Source organism: Mesoplodon mirus (assembly GCF_964341445.2).
Source record: "Mesoplodon mirus genome assembly, chromosome: 2".
Classification (NCBI taxonomy): Eukaryota; Metazoa; Chordata; class Mammalia; order Artiodactyla; family Ziphiidae; genus Mesoplodon; species Mesoplodon mirus.
The window spans coordinates 199,182,969-199,202,898 of record NC_138977.1 but is presented as its reverse complement, the minus strand read 5'-3'; the positions used below and the strand labels follow the sequence as shown (position 1 = coordinate 199,202,898).

Genomic DNA, 19,930 nt, shown 5'->3' with positions numbered 1-19,930 from the left:
CCCATCTGAACACTGGGGAAACCTGCTAAGTGCTGTACTATGAGGACCAAACTCATCATAAATGATACCAAGCTGATGAAGTGATTAGCCAAAAGATTCAGGTGTTAACTTCTCTCTTCACCCATCCCCATCATCAAAGTGCTTTCTCATTGTGGAGAATATGAAAATACATGAACAGTTGGAAGGTAGGAAAGAAGGAAGAAAAGAAGGAGGGAGGGAAGGATCATGCAGTTTATCCATACATTTTCTTCTGACCTTTTAAAATGCATTTTCCTTCATATAATTGATATACTACATTATAAGATATATGATTTTATATTCTGCTTTTTTGCTTAACATATCATAAGCTTTTACTTAAAACTCTTTGAAAATAATATTTTTAACATTCTTTTATCAGACAGGTTGTTTTTAGTTTCTCATGCAAAGAATGATTTAGCAGACATCTTGGTTCACTATCTTTGTCTACATTTTGAACAGTTATTTTCCTCCTTAAGAGAGATTTCTAGAAGTAGAATTATGTGGCCAGATGTGAACATTTTAAAGACTTGCTCTTTCTCTGTATGTGGTCACATGGCTTTCCAGAAAGGGTGTACCAGTTTATACTTTCTTCAGCAACAAATGAGAGTACCTGTCCTACCTCACCTTCAAATAGTTACTAATTAGGAAAGGTGAAATAGTAATATATTATTTTTATTTGCATTTCCATGATGATTAGAGATAATGAATGATTTTTAATTTTTTTGAATGGGGAGGTAAGTTTTATTTCTTCCTTTGTGAATTATCTACTTATTGGGCTTTGGGTATTTTTAAAGAGATTTCTATGACCTTTTCATATATTAAGGAGATCAGCCCCTTGGCATATTTATGTCAAATTTTTTAACCAATTTGTGGTTTGCCATTGAATTTTTTGGTAACAGTTTTATTGAGATATAATTCACATAACAAACAATTTACCCATTTAAAGTGTACAATTCAATGATGTTTTTGTATATTCACAGACTTGTGCAACTATCACTACAGTCAATTCTAGAATATTTTCATCACCTCAAAAAGAAACCTCACACCCTTTAGCTATAATCTCCCAACCTCCCCCAGCTTCCCAAGAACCCCAGCCCTAGGCAATAACTAATCTACTTTCTGTTTCTATAGATGTGCCTATTCCAGACATATCGCATATTTGGAATCATATAATATGTGGTCTTTTGTGGCTGGTTTCTTTCACTCAGCATAATGTTTTCAACGTTCATCTATGTTGTAGCATATATTGGTATTTTATTCCTTTTATGGCTGAATAATTTGTCAATCCATTCATCAAAGAATGGACTATTGGGTTGTTTCCACCTGTGTCTATTATGACTAATGCTGCCAAAGCATTACAATTTAGTTTTTAGGTTTTTATAAATTTGTTTACTAAAATTTTAAATTCATGCCATCAACTCTATTGCTTTTTGGATTGTATTTCTTCAGTTGTTTTTAAGGTAAACAAATCTTTTCCCAAAACAATGATAAAATTTTCAACCATATTTTTATCTTTTTAATTTTTAAAAATTTGTTTTCATTGTTCATTTCAATCTGTAATCCATCTAAATTTTATTTTGGAGTGTATAAGAATTAGGAAGATTCTAAACAGTCTCTCTGTCCCTCCATGCCCACCCCAAATAGCTAAATTTCTTCAGTACCATCTGCTATCATCCTCACCAACCATTTTCTTTATTCTGTACTGATTTTTAGTGCTTTCTTTACCACATATTAAGTTTTTATGAGAATGAAACTTGATTTTGCAGTTGTCTATTGTATTTAATTGCTTGGTTTAATTTTTTGATACATTTAATATAAAATAAGACTACCCTTTATTGTTTTTTAAACTTTAGTAGGAGACACAAAACCTATATAAACGGAATTTTCCTAGATAGGAAAATTAAATGTTGTAAAGAAAAACATCATGGCAACTACAATTTAAAATTCAATGCAGCAATGGGTGTGTGACCTGTACTTTACATTTTATTTGAAAAGTGAGAAAAATTTTCTGTGTGATTATTGTTTTAGTCAGATTTTCTACTTATTTTGAGACAATTTTGGTAATTTATATTTTTCTATAAAAGTTGTATTGAAATAAAAAAAAACTCTTAGCAATGAGTTTTCACATCAGTATGTTTCTAAAATTCTTCTCCATATCTGCTGTTATCATCTCTTCCTTATTTCGCTTATTTCTATTTCTCTGTTCTTTTCTTGATTATATTTACTATAGCTTTGGCTCTTTGGCCAGCCAACTAATTGGGTCAGTAATTTGGGAGAAATGAAGAGATTTTCTTTTTTTAAATTAATTAATTAATTAATTTATGACTGCATTGCGTTGCTGCACATGGGCTTTCTCTAGCTGCGGTGAGTGGGGGCTACTCTTCGTTGCGGTGCGTGGGCTTCTCATTGTGGTGGCTTCTCTTGTTGTGAAGCACGGGCTCTAGGCGCACAGGCTTCAGTAGTTGTGGCACGCGGGCTCAGTAGTTGTGGCGCACGGGCTTAGTTGTTCTGTGGCATGTGGGATCTTCCTGGACCAGGGCTTGAACCTGTGTCCCTGCATTGGTAGGCAGATTCTTTTTTTTTTTTTTTTTTTTTGCGTTATGCGGGCCTCTCACTGCTGTGGCCTCTCCCCTTGTGGAGCGCAGGTTCCGGACGCACAGGCTCAGCGGCCATGGCTCACGGGCCCAGCCGCTCCGCGGCATGTGGGATCCTCCCGGACCGGGGCACGAACCCGTGTCCCCTGCATCGGCGGGCGGACTCCCAACCACTGCACCACCAGGGAAGCCCCGGTAGGCAGATTCTTAACCACTGCACCATGAGGGAAGTCCCTGAAGAGATTTCTTTTTTTGAAGCAATAGACTGTACTGTGTGTCTATCCCAATGAGATTATACCTGTACAGTAAATTATAATAGGTTGATACCCACCACGCTAGCCACACAGAATAGTGTCTAAACAATTCTAGAACGATAAGTAGTTCCAGGGAACTTCTTGCAGCTTTAAGAAACTGACTGAATGTTTTAAGTCAATGGGGTTATTTTCTCATCCAGGAAGAACTTCAGAAATGCAAAACTGGCATGTTCAGGCATCAAATAATACAAAATTAAAGCTTGATGTGGTGTTATATAATTATTAAGAAGAAGAATATTATCCCTAATTTTTTGGCTCTTTCTTTCACAGATTCCCATGGTGGGTGGGAGTTGCTTGGATGGCGTGTACAGCTCTGTCCATGGAGATGGTCCCTGGTCATTTTAGTAGTAACCAGTCAAGGAGAAAAGGATGTGGGGAAGGGCAGATCCAATGGAGAAAATGGCAGCCTTTGGTTAATTTCGCTTGGACCGCAGAGAGGTGGGAAGACTACTGCACTTAGCCTTTGCAGGGGGATAATTAGCACTGAGTAAGTGAGGTAGGACTGAAAGGAAAGGAAAGATAGAAGAGATTGATGGTTCTGATGCCTAGTGATAAACAGTTCCTCCTTGAAACTCCCAGGGTTCTTTGACCCCTCTCTTAGCACTAAGATCTGCCTGGATTCCTGCTGTGTGAACAAGGTCAGAGACCAAGCTGCCCTCAGCCCGGCCTTCTGGAATAGTGCGTCTTGGGAGAAATCACAGAGAGGGGATGAGCAGCAGGAGTACGTGCCTCACTGCCCATCACACTGTGGGGCCTTGTGTAGACATCTGTCAGCACACATGTCAGGCTGTAGGACAAGACCCCTGTCCAAGGCTGTGGGGCTTTTCAATTGCGTATCTGGGAAGCCTCGGCCCCTCTCCCAGCCTGAGAAGGTCCCTGGAGGCCCTTGCCTCACAGTTACAGCCCCAGGACACGGTGGTGCTTGGTTCCCCATCCCTGCTCTGCCACCTCATCCCATTCCTGACATGACCTGGGATCTAGAGTGCAAGCTTGTGTTACAGCTTTCTGTGGGGACATATCAGTGGCCTGGTCTGCCACCCCAGCTTTCTCCCAGGAAGGATTGCACTCCTTCCATGGGAGGCCAGCCTGCAGGAATCAGCCAAGTTAACCCCTACCTCTCACCAGCCCTTTTAGATGAGGGTTCTCTGAAGGTAGGATGGACGTCCGGTTCACCTTCATGTCCTCGCAGTACCTAGTATGTTTGTCTGGCTCTGTCAGTGGTTTAGGAATGGAGAAGAGCAAGCCCAACGAAGGGACTAGATGAACCTTCCATTCTTAACCATTTTGTTCCTCTTTGAGGAACACACACACACACATGCACACACACACAGAATCCTGCACACAGGTACCCTATCAATCAATGAGCCCTGGTTAAGAGCCCCCGCCCTAGAACGCTGGTAGGTTCCACTTACCCCATCTCAGCATTATCTCATTCTGTGCCACACCCTATCTGCACACCCCTGCTCGCCTTCACTGAATCTGTGCACGCTCTAATCTTTCCACAGCAGAGGTGTTGGCTGTGGTACTGATTTGGAACCCAGTTATACTCTAAGATTTGTTGAAAGTGATTGCTTTTTACCCTTGCTCCAGAGAGAGTATGTTAGCTAGCCATGACCCTGAGGAATAATCGCTTCCTGGAAAGTGCAGGTTTTACTTGATGTTCAAAAGATGACCTTTAAGTGGACAGTCCGTTCTTGACACCCCCCCCCCGAGGAGAAGGGGCCTCTTTCCTCACAATCACTGAAGCCAGCCCTGCAAGAAGTCCAGAGGTAAAGCTTCCAGAAGTCTATTGTTTGCGACTAGACCTGTCAGCCTCAGACAGCAGCCCGCCTCAAATTTTTTGGCTTTTCTCCACACCATCGTCCTCTTGTCTTCACCCTCCCTTCATGGCCTCCATGGTGGTTGACTTTTCCCCATGAGGTCCTCTTTCATGATTTCCTGAGTCACTACCTTCAGCCTGTATTTGTTTGACGGTCAGAGCCATTTCCTATTTGGTAACTTTTGGGGTTTTAATGGGGGTGGAACATGCCCAGCACTGCTTCCTTCTCTGTCCATTCAGCCGTGTTCTCTGTGCCACAGATTCTGGCTGCGACTCAGTCACTGACACTGAGACCGAGGACGAGAAGGTCCTTCCCTACTCGGAGCAGCAGAGCCTGCCCCCGAAGACTTCACCCGGGAACCTGATGGTGGTGCAGCCGGACCGCATCCGCTGTGGGGTAGGCACTGCTGGGGCTGGTGGATGGATGTTGGAGCGTGGGCTTTGGGACTTTTCAGTGGAAGTTTGTTGTAGTAAAGGGAGCGGGGTTCTCCTGTTGCACCTTACTGTAATCCCAGCCTTCCCGTGGGGTTTCCCTGTGCACTAGCTACCCTGGGACCCCCGGTGCCTGGGCCCTGGGCACACCTCACTCCTTTAAGTCAAAGGGAGATGAGCCCAGGAATGTATGTGTCATCAATCTAAGACATTAAGTTCATGATCAAAAACTTAGAACGTGTTGAAGACCAGCAGACGTGAACATTACAAAACACTTGTATGCCAACCCTGGAGTTAGAGGCCGGGGTCTGTTCCTTCCAGCCTAGCGCTGGGCATTTTGAGAGCTTGCTTCTCCATCAACTGGCCCCCTTTACGGCCCAAATGAATGCCTTGAATCTCGGTGGCTGAAACTTGCTGCCCAGCATTGCTTGCAAAAGGGAGAAAATTAATGCCTGAGCATGTGACTAATGTTTCCAGGGGTAGGACCTATGTTAAGAGGTGACCTGAATGTGATGGCCAACTGATGGGCCACTGTCATTTGAATCCTACCATAGTATTGATAGTTTTTCATTATCTTTCTTTTCCTGATGAGAAATGTGTGATACTGGTTCAGAGCACTGAAACACTTTTTTGTGGGTAGGAGCCCTGTGCTAAGTTTGCCACTGTGGGCTCCTGTAGGCAAGAGGGCATGATGGCCATGGAAATGGGAAGTCCTAGCTTCCCTGCACTTGTGAGTGGTTTTCTGCGCAGCCTGAGGCCACAAGGCATTGGGCAAGGACTCCCTCCATGAGGGCTGCAAACTGCTGCTTCGGGTTGGATTGAACTCATAGACATGTTTGGTTCCAGCTGCACAGTGTTCTAAAGAGTTAGGCATGAAAACCTGTTTCCAGCCTCCTTTGAATCAGAATCTGGTAATACCAGGCCTGAGATGAGCAGCTGGGTCAAGTGACCTTTTAGATGGGGCTGTGCATCCCCAGGTCGCTGGTTCTCATCACTCCCCTTTCTTTGTACCCACTTCACTCCTTTTCCTTACTGTCCAGGCCTTTGTAGTGGGCATTTATTTCAGTTTCCAGTGTCCTCGTGCTCCTTCCTGCCTGCCCCATGCCCCTTTCATCCTGAGACCACGCTGGTGGGTGCCTGTGGGGAGAGGGTTTAGAACTAAAGGATGATGCCCCTCCCATGCCCCCTGGTTTTCCAGGCTTTGGCTCCTTCTCCTGTGCTTGTTGCCACTGACCCAGGATTCTCATTGTTGCCTGCTCCTGGTCCCTGGCTCCTGGGGCGGCTGGGCTGGGGTTGGGTCCTGACCGTCAATAGGAGAGACACACTCGTCTTCTCTGGCTCCCCATGCTCCCTGGGAGAAGGGGCAGGTGGGAGAGGGCTGGACCTGCAGTGGGAGTCAGGTCAACCACAAACACATTCACATTCACCCTAAGCAGTCTCCGTGAGCCAGGACCACATCCCCCTCCCACCTGTTCTGGAATCGTGGCCCTTGTCATGAAGGCCTACTATAAGGGCTGGAGAGCAGAATCTTACAATGAACATTTGGGGATTAGCTATGGCCAGAAATTCCTCCTTCTCCCCTGCTTTTTGGAGGGCCTGTTCTTTCCAGTTCAGTGTCTTAAGAGCTTAATCGCGTAACCAGCCCAGTAAAACAGATCATTCCATTTAGCAGTTTTGGCAGGAGGTCTCAAAGCAATGTAAAATAGCTACTTAGGTTGCTCAGTGCCTTGGGAAAATTAATCCTCCAGTAAGTTATTTTTGTCCATCTAAGAACAGCATAAATTGCAGAACCCAAGAGGGCTTCTCTAAACCAGTACCTCTCACTCTGTAAGGTGCATGAGTCACCCAGGGGTCTTGGTAAAATGCAGACTCTGGTGTGGTCGGTCCAGGCAGGCTTGAGATTCTGCATTTCTAACAAGCTTTCAGGGATGCCAATGCTGCTGGTCCCTTGGCCTCGCTTTGAATAGCAAGGCTGATCTAGAATAGTGCTTCTCAAACTATCTGTGGTGAAGAACTTTAAAAAATTTTTGTTGTTTTAAATTTCCAATTCTGCCATGGACCAATACTTTTATAATATACAACAAAAAGAAATGCTATAAAAATTAAATAAAAAGACATATGAAATACAAGCCCCAGGTTTTAAAATTATTATTAGGTTTGACAGACCTAAAATTACTCTATCAAATTGCTATTAAGGTTTATAAATGTTCACTCTTGGTTTTTGTAACTTGTCTTGTTGGGACTCATGGCAAGCAGTCACTGCCCGCCACTGGACTGCAGACCCCACCCTGCTCTGGAACAGCCTCACTAGGTAGAGCTGGGGCTGCAGAAGCTGGGGAGGCCCTCTGGCTCAGCACCCTAACAGGAGGGAGAAGGGACAATGACTGGTTTCCCGTTCCAGGCAGAAACCACTGTCTACGTCATTGTGAGATGTAAGCTGGATGAGAGGGTGAAAACAGAAGCCGAATTTTCTCCTGAGGATTCTCCCTCGATAACGGTGGATGCCAAGCTGGAGAATGAGTACACCGTTTCCATGAAAGCTCCCAGTAAGTTGCCCCATTTACCTCCAGAAATTAGGCATCATGTGAAGAGTCCCCCTCTTACTTTCTTTTACTTGCCGACAACTGTCTTCATCAGCCACTGAGAAAAGTGACAGCCAAGATTTGGATTTGGTTGCCATGTTCTATTTAAAGGAAAAGGAAGTTATATAAACATACATGTGTGATTGGGGCGGGGGGAGATGGATATACTAAAATGTTTATAAAGTTCATATATTAACATTTTTTGAAATTAGAGAAAAATAGGAAAAGTGGGGGAAAAAGTCATCTGACACCCTACCACTCAGTCTTTTTTGCCTTTTTTCATAATTTTTATAAACATAGTTGTTCCAATAGAATCTATTACCTTATATTCCGTTTTTCTTTATGTAATCTTCATTTATTCTCTCTTCATCCCTTTATCCCTGTACTATTACAGGGAGTTTGTAACTTTCCATTTTATAACATATTTTTTCTATTACAAAAGTAATGTGTGCTCATACAGCAAACTTGGAGAATACAGTAACCATAAAAGAAAGTAGATAGAAAATTACCCATATGCCCACCCTGCCAAGGAAATCACTGGTTTCTGTATTTTTCCACATCTGTGTACATAGCTTTATGTCTTGTAACCAACTTTCATTACCTGGAAATACACTATGAATATATTCCCATGTTAATAAATACTCTTTTACAAAATGATGCTAATGGTTGCAAGGTAATCCATGGTACAGATGTACCATAATTTATAAAACCAGTCCCTTGTGTTGGATCTATATCTTAAAACCATAATGTTTAAAGCTGTATAATACTCAGTTGAATAGAAGTATCATCTTTTAATTTTTCATTTCCTCATTGTTGCATATTTATGTAATTTCTGATTTCTTACTGTCTTATTTTATTTATTTATTTATTTATTTATTTATTTTTAACATCTTTATTGGAGTATAATTGCTTTACAATGGTGTGTGAGTTTCTGCTGTATAGCAAAGTGAGTCAGCTATATGTATACATATATCCCCATATCCCCTCCCTCTTACGTCTCCCTCCCACCCTCCCTATCCCACCCCTCTAGGTGGTCACAAAGCACTGAGCTGATCTCCCTGTGCCATGTGACTACTTCCCACTAGCTATCTGTTTTACATTTGGTAGTGTATATGTGTCAGTGCACTCTCTCTCTTCATCCCAGCTTACCCTTCCCCTGCCCCGTGTCCTCAAGTCCATTCTCTATGTCTGGTTTTATTGTCTTATTATTTTAAATGATGATATATTGAGCATCTTTATGCAGGCAGGGTTTTTTTCTTTTGTGTTTAGGATTATGTCCTTGAGATGGAATCCCTGAAACAATGGGCATTTTTAAGGGTCCTGGAAGATAGTGCTTAATTGCTGTATGAAATATTACTATTCTCATTTATTTGCTATACTGTCACCAATGCTAGGCATTATCACTTTGAATATTTTTGCTAATTTGATATGTTTCTAAAAAGTAGTCCATTGTTTTAATTTGTATTCCTTTGATTTGTAGTGAGGTTAAATATTTTTCCATGTTCTCTACTTGTCGCATTTCCTCTTTTGTGAATCGAATGTTTATGGCTGGTGTATTTTTAGTTTTTTCTTTTCCCCTCAAAACCCCTTCCTGTGGTGTAGAAGAGAGAGAGCACCCAAGGAGAGCACATAGTAATGACGGCAGCAGAGCAAGTGAATCAATTCTACTGGCCCAATGGGGCGGAAGCTCGGAGTCCCACCGCCAGGTCCCACCTCTGGCGACCACTGCCCTTTGTATAAAGTGCTTTAAATTCAACTCTTCTTCCTGTCTGTTGTGACACTGGGCCTACAGTAATGAGCAAAACAGATGAAAATCTTCCGAAAGTTAAATTGCAGACCCAGTGAGGATAATTCCTCTGACTCAGAGCCCTCCCGTGTGTTAGTGTGCCCACTGCTACTTCTACTGTTTCCCTCACTTCCCAATCTTGCAGCTCACCTCCAAGATCTTTCTTCCAGTCCCCAATTAATTTCTTCACCATTTAAGTAATCCATGAACGCTTTTCCCTGTACTCTTGTACTACAAAAAAAGAGCAGTTTTATAGTATCTTTTCTTCTGTTCAGACCTATCATCTGGGAATGTTTCTCTGAAGATATATTCTGGGGATTTAGTGGTGTGCGAAACCATTATCAGCTATTATACTGACATGGAGGAAATTGGGAATTTATTGTCCAATGCTGCAAATCCTGTGGAGTTCATGTGTCAGGTAAGGATGATGAAAGGACACTGGAGTTTTCTGGACCTGTAGTTTCTGCTCATGGTTCACCAGTCTCAAATCTGCTGGATGGGAGATAGCTGGATTTAAAATCTGACCATCTTCACTTTTGTATTTAGGCCTTTAAAATTGTGCCCTACAACACAGAGACCCTTGATAAACTGCTAACAGAGTCCCTAAAGAACAACATCCCTGCAAGTGGGCTGCACCTCTTTGGAATCAGCCAGCTGGAAGAAGAAGATATGATGACAAGTAAGTCAACAGTCAAACCTCAGGAAACCAGCAGTGGGTTGATTCCAGTTTGTCGGTTTCAGTGTGCAGTCAGCCCGTGCTCATGTTTTCTGCTGGGTCCTGCTCTACAGCTCATCCTCTGAGAAGCAGTCATTCTTCTCTGGCTAGCCCGGGATTCTTCCAAATTGTAAATCTGAATATGTCATCCCCTTACTAAAAATCCTTTGTGTTTCCCACTTGTCTTCTAGATAAAGTCCAAACTCCTCAACCTTTATACAAGGCCTTCCCAAGGGGCTCCTGCTGCATTTCTGCTCTCACCTCTCTCTACTCTCTCCCTTGGCTTCTGTGCTCTGCTCTGTGGAAGGTATGAACTTCTTTTACCTAATGAAAATTCCGCCCTGCCTCTTGCCACCTCGACCCATGGGAACGCCGTTTCTTCCTCCCCTCATCCTGCAGCACTTCCTCGGGTAGGTTCCATCTACCTACTGCAGCTCCCCTAGCATGCTGGGTTCTTGTACTCTTCAGCTGTGTCTGTCTTTTTTGCTAGTCTGTCAGCTGGATGACGACAGGGACAGTGCCTGGTGGCTCACTGTAGGCTCAAAACAAATATTTGTTTGATGAGGGAGGAGCAGTCTCGTGGGCATATGTGACATGCCGGGAGCTGGGAGAAACACTTGCATGGGGATGATGCCTGGCGCGCCTGGTATGGTTCTTTTGTAGACACCACTCTTCCTTCACATCTCAGCTGCACTACACAAATGAGACCCAAGCCCCTGGTTACCCAGTGCCTGCGTTCCATCTTTCCACAGCCTCCGAGAACCATAAGGATGAGGTTATATTACCTTCATGTCCTTCTCCTGGGCGCATTCTCTTGTTGCCTCTCTCCATTTTCCTACTGTGGAATGTTCTTGCGTCACTTCCAACAGGTGTTAATATGCTCTATTCTTGAACTTGAGGCTCAGGGGGATCCTGGGGACATTTTCAGACCTTCGTTCCATGGATCATATCCTGGTGAATAGGAAGCTGGGTTTGTCTTATTTAAAAAAATACATATGTATGTGTGTGTGTGTGTGTGTATGTGTGTGTATACACACACACATAAAATATATGTATATATACATCTATCTATCACTCGGGTTTAGAAATCAACTTTTATGAAAATTTAAAAAAAAGGTTTGTCCCCAACTCCACAACACAAACACGTCTATTTCCTTGGTTGAGTTTAACTTGCCGTATCCAGATATTAGTAGGTGGAAGGTGTCATGGGGATCCAATGACTCTCAGAAGTACTTTGTTTCCCACAAATCAGAGGGTTAATGGGCATCCTGGGGTTCCCACGCATTAATACCATCATTCAAAACCTGTCCTAAACAAAGAGCTCATTGAAAACCATCTTGTTAATCCTTCCAGGTCCCTTTGAGATAGTCTGGAAATATTTTCTAGTTCAAAACTAAGGACCACAGAAAGGCTAAGTAACAGCCCTGGGATTACTTGGCATACTTTATGAAATCGGGTGTAAGAGCTAAGAAGATGGATATATATATATTTTTGGCTGCGCCACATGGCTTGCGGGATCTTAGTTCCCCGACCAGGGATCAAACCTGTGCCCTCGGCAGTGAAAACGCTGAGTTCTAACCACTGGACCGCCAGGGAAGTCCCAGGATTTCTTTCTTTTAATCAGCGTAAAGCAATTGTTTTAAAGTGCTCTGAAATTTTAAGAGAACGTCAAAACATGATCCCTGTTGTACTTTGTGGCTGCTGCTTAAGCCCTTAGAACATCAGCACATTTTGGACTAGTATTATTTCTCAGGATTCTCCGATCCTTTTAAAGAAAGAAGGTAGAATATTAATGATTAGATTTGCTAATTAATTGATATATCATTTCTTCTGTCATCTTCAGTGGTGCCACAGAAGAAGCTGTTAGATGTTAGGTCAAACAACCAAGAAGTAATGATTGAGCACCTGCTAGGCTTCTAGCTTCATCTCCATGAGCAAGGTGCCCCGTGCCTTCCTTTCTTTTTTTTTTTTTTAATCTTTTGGCCATGCCATGCAGCAAGTGGGATCTTAGTTCCCTGACCAGGGATCAAACCCACGACCCCTGCAGTGGAAGTGCAGAGTCTTAACCACTGGACCTCCAGGGAAGTCGCCCCACCACCCCATGCCTTCCTTTTTATCTGACCATTAAGTTTTCCTTGACAATTTTTCAGATCAGAGGGATGAAGAGCTGCCCACTTTGTTGCACTTTGCTGCCAAGTATGGACTGAAGAACCTCACTGCCTTGTTGCTCACCTGCCCAGGAGCCCTACAGGCCTATAGTGTGGCCAACAAGCATGGCCACTACCCCAACACCATTGCTGAGAAGCACGGCTTCCGGGACCTGCGGCAGTTCATCGACGAGTATGTGGTAAGGTCAAGGCAGGAGAGGCTCTAGGATTAGAAATGTACCATGTGGTTCCAGGGCTGCCTTTTCACTAAAGACCTGGGTGGATTTCATCTCTAGCGTGTTCTCACATGCCTCTTCTGGCAGGGCCAGTATGCGTGGGCTTAAGAGATGAGTTCTGGAGTCACATGGATCTGAATCCAAATTCCTCACCAATACTTGTCAGCATGTGCCTTTGGGCAAATCATGTATCTGTCCTCTGTCTCTCTCAGTTTCGTGATATGCGGAGAAAGTTTATAATAATTCTACCCTTAGGGTTGTTTTGAGAATAAGAAGAAATAATATGTGTAAAGCACTGAGATCCACCCTTGAAGAATTTACAGAGCATTGATAGAGTGAATCTGCTGAAGGTAGATGCTGATCCCTCTTTCTCAGTCACCTCCCCCCCCACCTCCAGGGTACTTGGCAGGATGCCCCCCACTCCCTTGCCCACTGTCAGGCCCAGGTGAACTGTTAGGCTTGGTTCCTTCCTTAGCAGAGACCACAGTAAAGCTCTGCACCTGAGGCTTCAGGGAGGCCAACCGTGAGGCCCCACCTTCTGCTGACAACCTCTCTCTCTTTCTGAGCCCCTGCCCGTCTTAAGGTTTATCTGCTTCCCTGGTTTTGGACCCACAGATCCTCCTTGATCACTGACTTCTGGGTCTGTCTTTAAGTGTAATCTCATCCCATGCCTAGGCCTTGTTGCATGCCCCAGTATTGCTTCCATTGTTTTGGAGGCAGCTGCCCTTCCTGTCTCGACCCTTTTCTGGTTTTCCTCCATTTTCACAGTTCACAGCAGTGACGTGGGAATAGCTCATCCTCTCACATGGGGCTGTGACCTGAAAAGGAACAATTAACACGACCTCCAGACAGGAGTGAGCCTGACACCTCCCCAGAAACTTACCTTTCTGCTCTGTGCTTGACAATCTACAAGGCAACGACTCACTGAGACATACAGAGGAGGCCTCCCAAAATTTAGGGGGTGATTAAATGTATTGAATAAACAGAATAGCATGAGTGCCTGTTTGGGGCATCATTGACTTAAATGAGTCTAAAAGGTACTTAGAGTCCAGGAGTGTTTACTTCAGTTTACTTTGGAGTCACAAATGTGTAAACTGCAGTGTTTCATTTCCCTGCCAATAGTTTTTATTAAGAACATACTGTATTCATATTAATCACTACGATCTGTTGAATTTAGTTGATTGGCAAATGCATTATCTCCTTTAATCCTCACCACAGTCCTTTGAGGTTGACAGTATTGTCCTCTGTCTTCAACAAAGGAGGAAAAGGGCCTAGAAAGGCCGAGTCATTGTGCCAAGGGTCCCACACTAGTGAGGGTGGAGGTAGGATTTGAACCTAGCTGATGGTAAAGCTGGGGAGCATTATCCTACTTTCTGTCACAGGGACGTGGAAAGATGCACTTCTAGTTTGCACTGAGGTTAATCTGGTTCACATTTGTCCTATCATCTTTGTTTTCTAACTACAATCACTTCAACTGATGCATCTCCAGCACAGCCCCTAAAAGGCTGCTGCTCTGTGTTGTTCATGACCTCTAAGAACCGTCCCGTTTCCTCTTTCCACCATATCAGAACCAAATGCCAGACCTTGAGTCTCCAACACTCCACAGCTGTCACCTGGTCCACTCCTTGGGGCTCATCAGGAAACCAACACGGAGTGTCAGATAGCAGATTGGCTCTCTTGGGGTAGTGATGATGAAAATGAGGATTTCTGTGGGTTGATGCTGAAATAAGGATTGTGAAACACCACAGTTTCTTACAAGGAAAAGTTGTGCAGGGGTTTCAGAGAAGCCACCTCTCTGACTTCACAACCACCTGGAGGCAGAATGACAAAGGGGGCCTCTCTGACTTCAGGGCATTTCACCCAAGACCGTCTCTCCTCTTGGGCACAGGATGTAAAACTGAGGCGGGCACTTTGGAGCAGTGTGCTGTCAGGCACTTTGAAGCAGCCTAATGGAAGGAACAGGAAGGAACTAGTGGACCAAGTCCCCAAGGGACTTCTGACTACACACAAGCGCAAGAGCACCTTGGCTGCAGCCCTGTTTAGCCCATTTGAATTTCCATTTGGCTAATCAGCAAGGGTTATACCTTTGTGTGCCATTTGTTGCCATTTGAGGAACCACTAGGGTATAGTAGAAAGGTCAGAAGCCAGGATTGCAGACCCATGAATAAGGCACTAGATTTTTCTGAGCTTTGGTTTTCACATCTTTTGACCAGGGAACAGGAGACACTCTCAAGCAGTGGTGGAAAGGATGCCATGAGATAATGTATAGGCACATCCATAGCACTGTCCCTGACACGTAATAGGTACCCACGAGAAAGTTTTAAATTTGTATCCTCTGGGCACTGGACATTTAACGGGTGTCTCCTCTGAGTGCATAACTCTGTTCTTAGTGTTGGAGGAAGATACAAAGGTTAAAACAAAGAACATAAAACAAAGAAAAAGACTTGGAGCCTGGCCTCAAGGGGCTTTCAGTGTGGTGGAAAATACAGACATGCGCACATAGTTGCAACCCTGATGTGTGTGAGGTTTTACTTTGCTGTCACAAACCCACTCGAGGGCCTGACTCTACCCAGAGAGCCCGGCTGTGTCAGTGTGCCTGTGGGGTCCCACCTTCTCTTTCAGGAAACTGTGGACATGCTGAAGAGTCACATTAAAGAGGAACTGATGCAAGGGGAGGAGGCTGACTCTGTGTATGAGTCCATGGCCCACCTTTCCACAGACCTGCTCATGAAGTGCTCCCTCAACCCCGGCTGTGACGAGGAGCTGTATGAGTCCATGGCGGCCTTTGTCCCAGCTGCCACCGAGGACCTCTGTAAGTAGCACAGCACAGTTCTGCTTCCATCTTTCTGCTGAGAAATGCGTTTTTTCTTTCTGCTGTGTCTGGGGAAATTCCCTTGCTTACCCCCTGCCCTACTCCGCAGTGATGAAGATCCCATTTCACACAAAGTTAGACAGGTCATCATGTGCTGTGACAAGCAGAATCGTTCTCCAAACTTCCTCTGCTATGACCGCTGTGTGACTGGAAAGTTTAAGCAAGGGCCTGGAAGTCAGAGTCGATGAAGGCTTTGTGCCTTGTGATCCAGAAGCAAAATCAGTGGCTTTTGACTCCGTCAGTTCCAACGGGCCCTTTTTTTTTTTTTTTTTTTTTTTTTTGCGGTATGCGGCCTCTCACTGCTGTGGCCTCTCCCGCTGCGGAGCGCAGGCTCAGCGGCCATGGCTCACGGGCCCAGCCACTCCGCAGCATGTGGGATCTTCCCGGACCGGGGCACGAACCCGTGTCCCCTGCATCGGCAGGCGGACTCTCAACCACTGCACCACCAGGGAAGCCCCAACGGGCCCTTTTTATAGCAAACATTTTGTAATGCCCCCACTACTACCCTGACATGAGATACATATAATATAACCTACCTACATATGAAATTTTTAGAAATCAAATATAAGTCCCAATTGAAATATAGAAGAGAACTCATAGGAGAGGAAATTCTCAGATGTGCCTCCATACAAGGACATAGTGCATTAGTCAGTTGCAGTCACCTACGCTCAGAATCACTGCCAAAGTCACAGCCTCAAGTGCTGACTGACATGTTTATTGTATCAGTGACTTGGATACCGCCAGCAGCGCTGGCATCAATGCCTGGATTTTCCTAAATGGTGAATGATTCCTCACATTCTCTTCTCCATTTTCATAGTAATTGAATTCCTGGAAAATTTGGTGTATATCAAAACCATGCAAAAATACAAGTTGTATTTCATAAATGAAGCAGTTTAGCTTCTAGGCTCAGAAAATTATAAGCAGGGTTTTTTTTGATAACCTGATTTTACTGGATTAATATATAATAAACTTATTTCCAAAATATCATATCTCCAGGATATGATTTTTTTTGTAAATTGCTTAACAAATTTTGCCCATTTTTGTTTATCTTAATTCTTTTTAACAGCAAAAATAATATATTCTTCCAAAAATTGGAAACAAAAAAAAATGTATAACCGAGCTATTAAAAGTTCATGACTCCACTCAACCAACCTATATAGCACGTGTAATAGTTTGGTGGGGATTTTTGCCCATATTTTTCCTTATACCTGCTGATATTAAATTTAAAAATATACACATACACATATACATATAAACAGATAGGTACAAATATACACATATGTATCATAAGCAGTTATTTTTTTAACCCATATGTCTATCTAGTGAAATATTTAAAAGTCATGAGGGACACAAAACAAGGCTGTTCCCACAGTGAAGGTTGTCTAGCATCTTTCTCCCTTCTGCTAAATGCCAGTAGTGTCCCTGCATCATGGTGACAACCCAAAATACCCTCATAGATTTTCCAAACACCCTCTAGAGGGCAGTGCCACTCCCCTTGAGAACCACTGGTCTAAATAAACATTGGCTTTCGATGCACATATCAGGGTTGAAGCAGGAGGACCACACAACCAGCCCTCTAAGGGTCTTCTTTATATGTTACCACCATTTGCTACGAGATGCTAGGAGCTCTGAAACACTGCCTACAACTTCTCCCTCCTTCCCTCTGGTCTAATTAATAGATTCAAGAAAGACAAGACACATACCTATCAACACATCCATCGGCTTTATTGACAGAGGAATTTCTGGAATGGGCTAGATTGAGTATTGCCAATTTTCAGCCTGAGGAGAAGACCGCGGGGACCTGGGCCCACAAGGAGTTGGGCCTGATTTTCCCATCCATGAACGGAAAAGCAGGCATTAAGAGGGCGCTTTGGAGCAGGAAATGTGGGCGAGTCAGGGGGCCAGAGGTGAACCCTGACACCAGCAGAGCCTTTGACACTGCAACCCTAACACCTGGAAGATGTGGTCCAGTGGTTGTTAGGTGCTTGCTAGTCAGATTGGCTGCTCCTCTGGGGGAACAGAAGAAAGAGGGACAGAGCGGTGGAAGCTCTCTCTCAGCACCTGACTGGAAGGACTTGAGGTACTTATGGAAGCTCTTCCTGAATCAGCCATGACCCAGCAGGAAGGTGAGGAGAGAAGGCGTCATCCTCACCATCCACATCCTCTACCTCACTGAATCCTCAAAGCAGCCATACAGGGGTGCTTTTATTAACCTGCACTTTACAAATGAGTAAACTGAGGCACAGAGAGGTTAAGCAACTCCGCCAAAGTCTCACAGCTAATAAGTGATAGAGTCCAGGTTTGAACCCAGGTCTCTCTGTCTTGAGGACCATATTCCTTATTCTGTGCCAGAAGTTTCCATCTAACACCACAAATTTTAGTCGTGGTTTCTTTTAGAAAAACCATCTAGCAGCTCCAGCCATGCCTCCTCTTTTTGCGGCCCAGATGTTAGCTCACAAAACAGCCTCTGGCGCCCCCTACCCTTGCACATCTGTCCATCTCTCCATGGACCCAACAAGCATTCTGGAGCATCTGTGTTTCTGCCACTTGCCGCTCCCACTCCTGGTTTTTGGTGAGACAATGGGGTGGAGGGAAGACACAGTCCTTTTCAGTCTGGAACAGAGACTCATTCACAAAAGAACATTTGGAGAAAAACTAGTACCCCTCTGGGAAGCCAGAAACCATGCATCATCATTTCTGCCCTGTGTCCCTGCGGTGGGGCAGTTGAACAATTGAAGGATCCCGCACTTTACTGGCAGTTGGTTTAGTGTTGACAGACAGGCTTAACACCTCTTATCCCTCTGGATGCTCCAACACAGGAAATCCCCCCACCACAGCAGTGCAAAGCTGTAGGGAATGCTAACAGCAGCCATCCCATTACTCCTGTCTGCTGGGCCTCTCACAGCGGGAGCGCTGAGCCTCTTCAGCACTTCCCAAGGCGGTGGAGTGCTATGGAGCTTGCCTGGTTTGCGGCCAGTTGGCATCTTGTAAAGTTCCAGGGGGTGGGGGGGTGGGGAATTCTGGTTGCCGTGGAGCTAGGAGGAGGCCAGCAACAGGCAGGCTGTAGGATTCCGCTGTCTGGGGAATGGGCAGGGGAAACCCACTGCAGTTTTCACTTGCCAGATCATGTAAACTCTGAATTTTCTGAATCTAGATATGATTTGTGTTTCTGTCTCTGTGGTTTAATCTTGAGAATGACCACTTACCTACTGGCCCAGAAGCAGCAGCAACTTGTACCTGGGGAGGAACCATTCATCTTACTATCAGTGACTCTCTGGGGGAGAAGGCAGTTTAGGTCATAAATAAGACTGATAAATCTAAGATGCATATTTGTAACGCCAGCCAGCACAGTAATCTTCTGGCCCTTTCAAGTCAATACACTGCTTTCATCTCTGTGATCTCATCTGAGCGTCCTGGGGCTTGGTGGATAAAGTTATCTTCATTTTATAGAGGAGACCGCTAAGGCTCCAAGATTTAGTAACTTACTTCAGTCTAATCGTGGGAGAACCAGGTCAGGAATCTGGGTCTGCGTAGTCCCAGGGGTCAAGTCTGTCAGCTGCCCACGGAGCTAGAGGACCCTCCTGGCCTGCCCTTCTTCTAGGGTCAGGACTTGCCAGCCCTGGGACAGATACTTACAGGGGAGCTATTTCCTAAATCTGAATAGCGGAGGTTATCAGTGCCCCACCTTTGTTACCATTCAACCCTAGAGGCTGAAAATAGGAAGGAAACTAGGCCGTGTTTATTCACTAGCTGACTCGCTCACTCATTCATTCATTCACTCACAGGACAAACATTATGGAGTGCAGGCTCTATGCCATCTCCTTACCACAGCTTTGGAGGTCATCTGATTGTGTTGGGACAAAGCTGCCTCCTTCTGACTTGAGAGTTTTGGAAAGGGGATAGTAATGAGGTCCCCAAAGGGAATCCAAACAACCACTAAGTAGGAAGGTTGTTTGGGAAACTCCCAGTGTTGAATGAATTGGCTGGGCAGCAATGTTGGGTTCTGATCCTGAGATTTTATGATCCTTCCCCTGAACTTGCGTGCGTGGGTGCGGGTGCACACGCGTGCGCACACGCGTGCGCACACACACACACAGGCACATACACACTCCTCATACTGTCTTTAGTTTAGATATGCTGCCACCAGGTGGTAACTACGTCTTTGTTATCAGACTTTCAACTTTGCTCTCAATTCTCTTGAGAATTTTGTGTTCAAACGCCCACGGATTTAAACCATCATTTTCCGCACCGTACTATGTAAGAAATAAATGTTCTTAGGGTAAGCTTCTGCAAACACTAACTAAACATCACAGCACACCTCTCTTTGGGTATCTTCACTATCTCCTGATATTTTTCTCATTTACTTCGTTTGCTTCTATCCCTGCTTTCAGAGAATGATACGATGGTCCTGGTGG

At 44.4% G+C, this 19,930-nt stretch overlaps 1 protein-coding gene across 1 annotated transcript in view; it reads left to right on the top strand.

The window, feature by feature from the left end:
- PIK3AP1 (phosphoinositide-3-kinase adaptor protein 1) overlaps nucleotides 1–19,930 on the top strand; it is a 113,881-nt gene that overhangs the window by 47,919 nt on the left and 46,032 nt on the right. Inside the window, exons 3-8 of the mRNA XM_082611352.1 lie at nucleotides 5,006–5,142; nucleotides 7,579–7,723; nucleotides 9,821–9,963; nucleotides 10,092–10,224; nucleotides 12,411–12,607; nucleotides 15,266–15,455. Coding sequence (XP_082467478.1) covers nucleotides 5,006–5,142; nucleotides 7,579–7,723; nucleotides 9,821–9,963; nucleotides 10,092–10,224; nucleotides 12,411–12,607; nucleotides 15,266–15,455 — 945 coding nt within the window. The remainder of the gene's footprint in view (nucleotides 1–5,005; nucleotides 5,143–7,578; nucleotides 7,724–9,820; nucleotides 9,964–10,091; nucleotides 10,225–12,410; nucleotides 12,608–15,265; nucleotides 15,456–19,930) is intronic.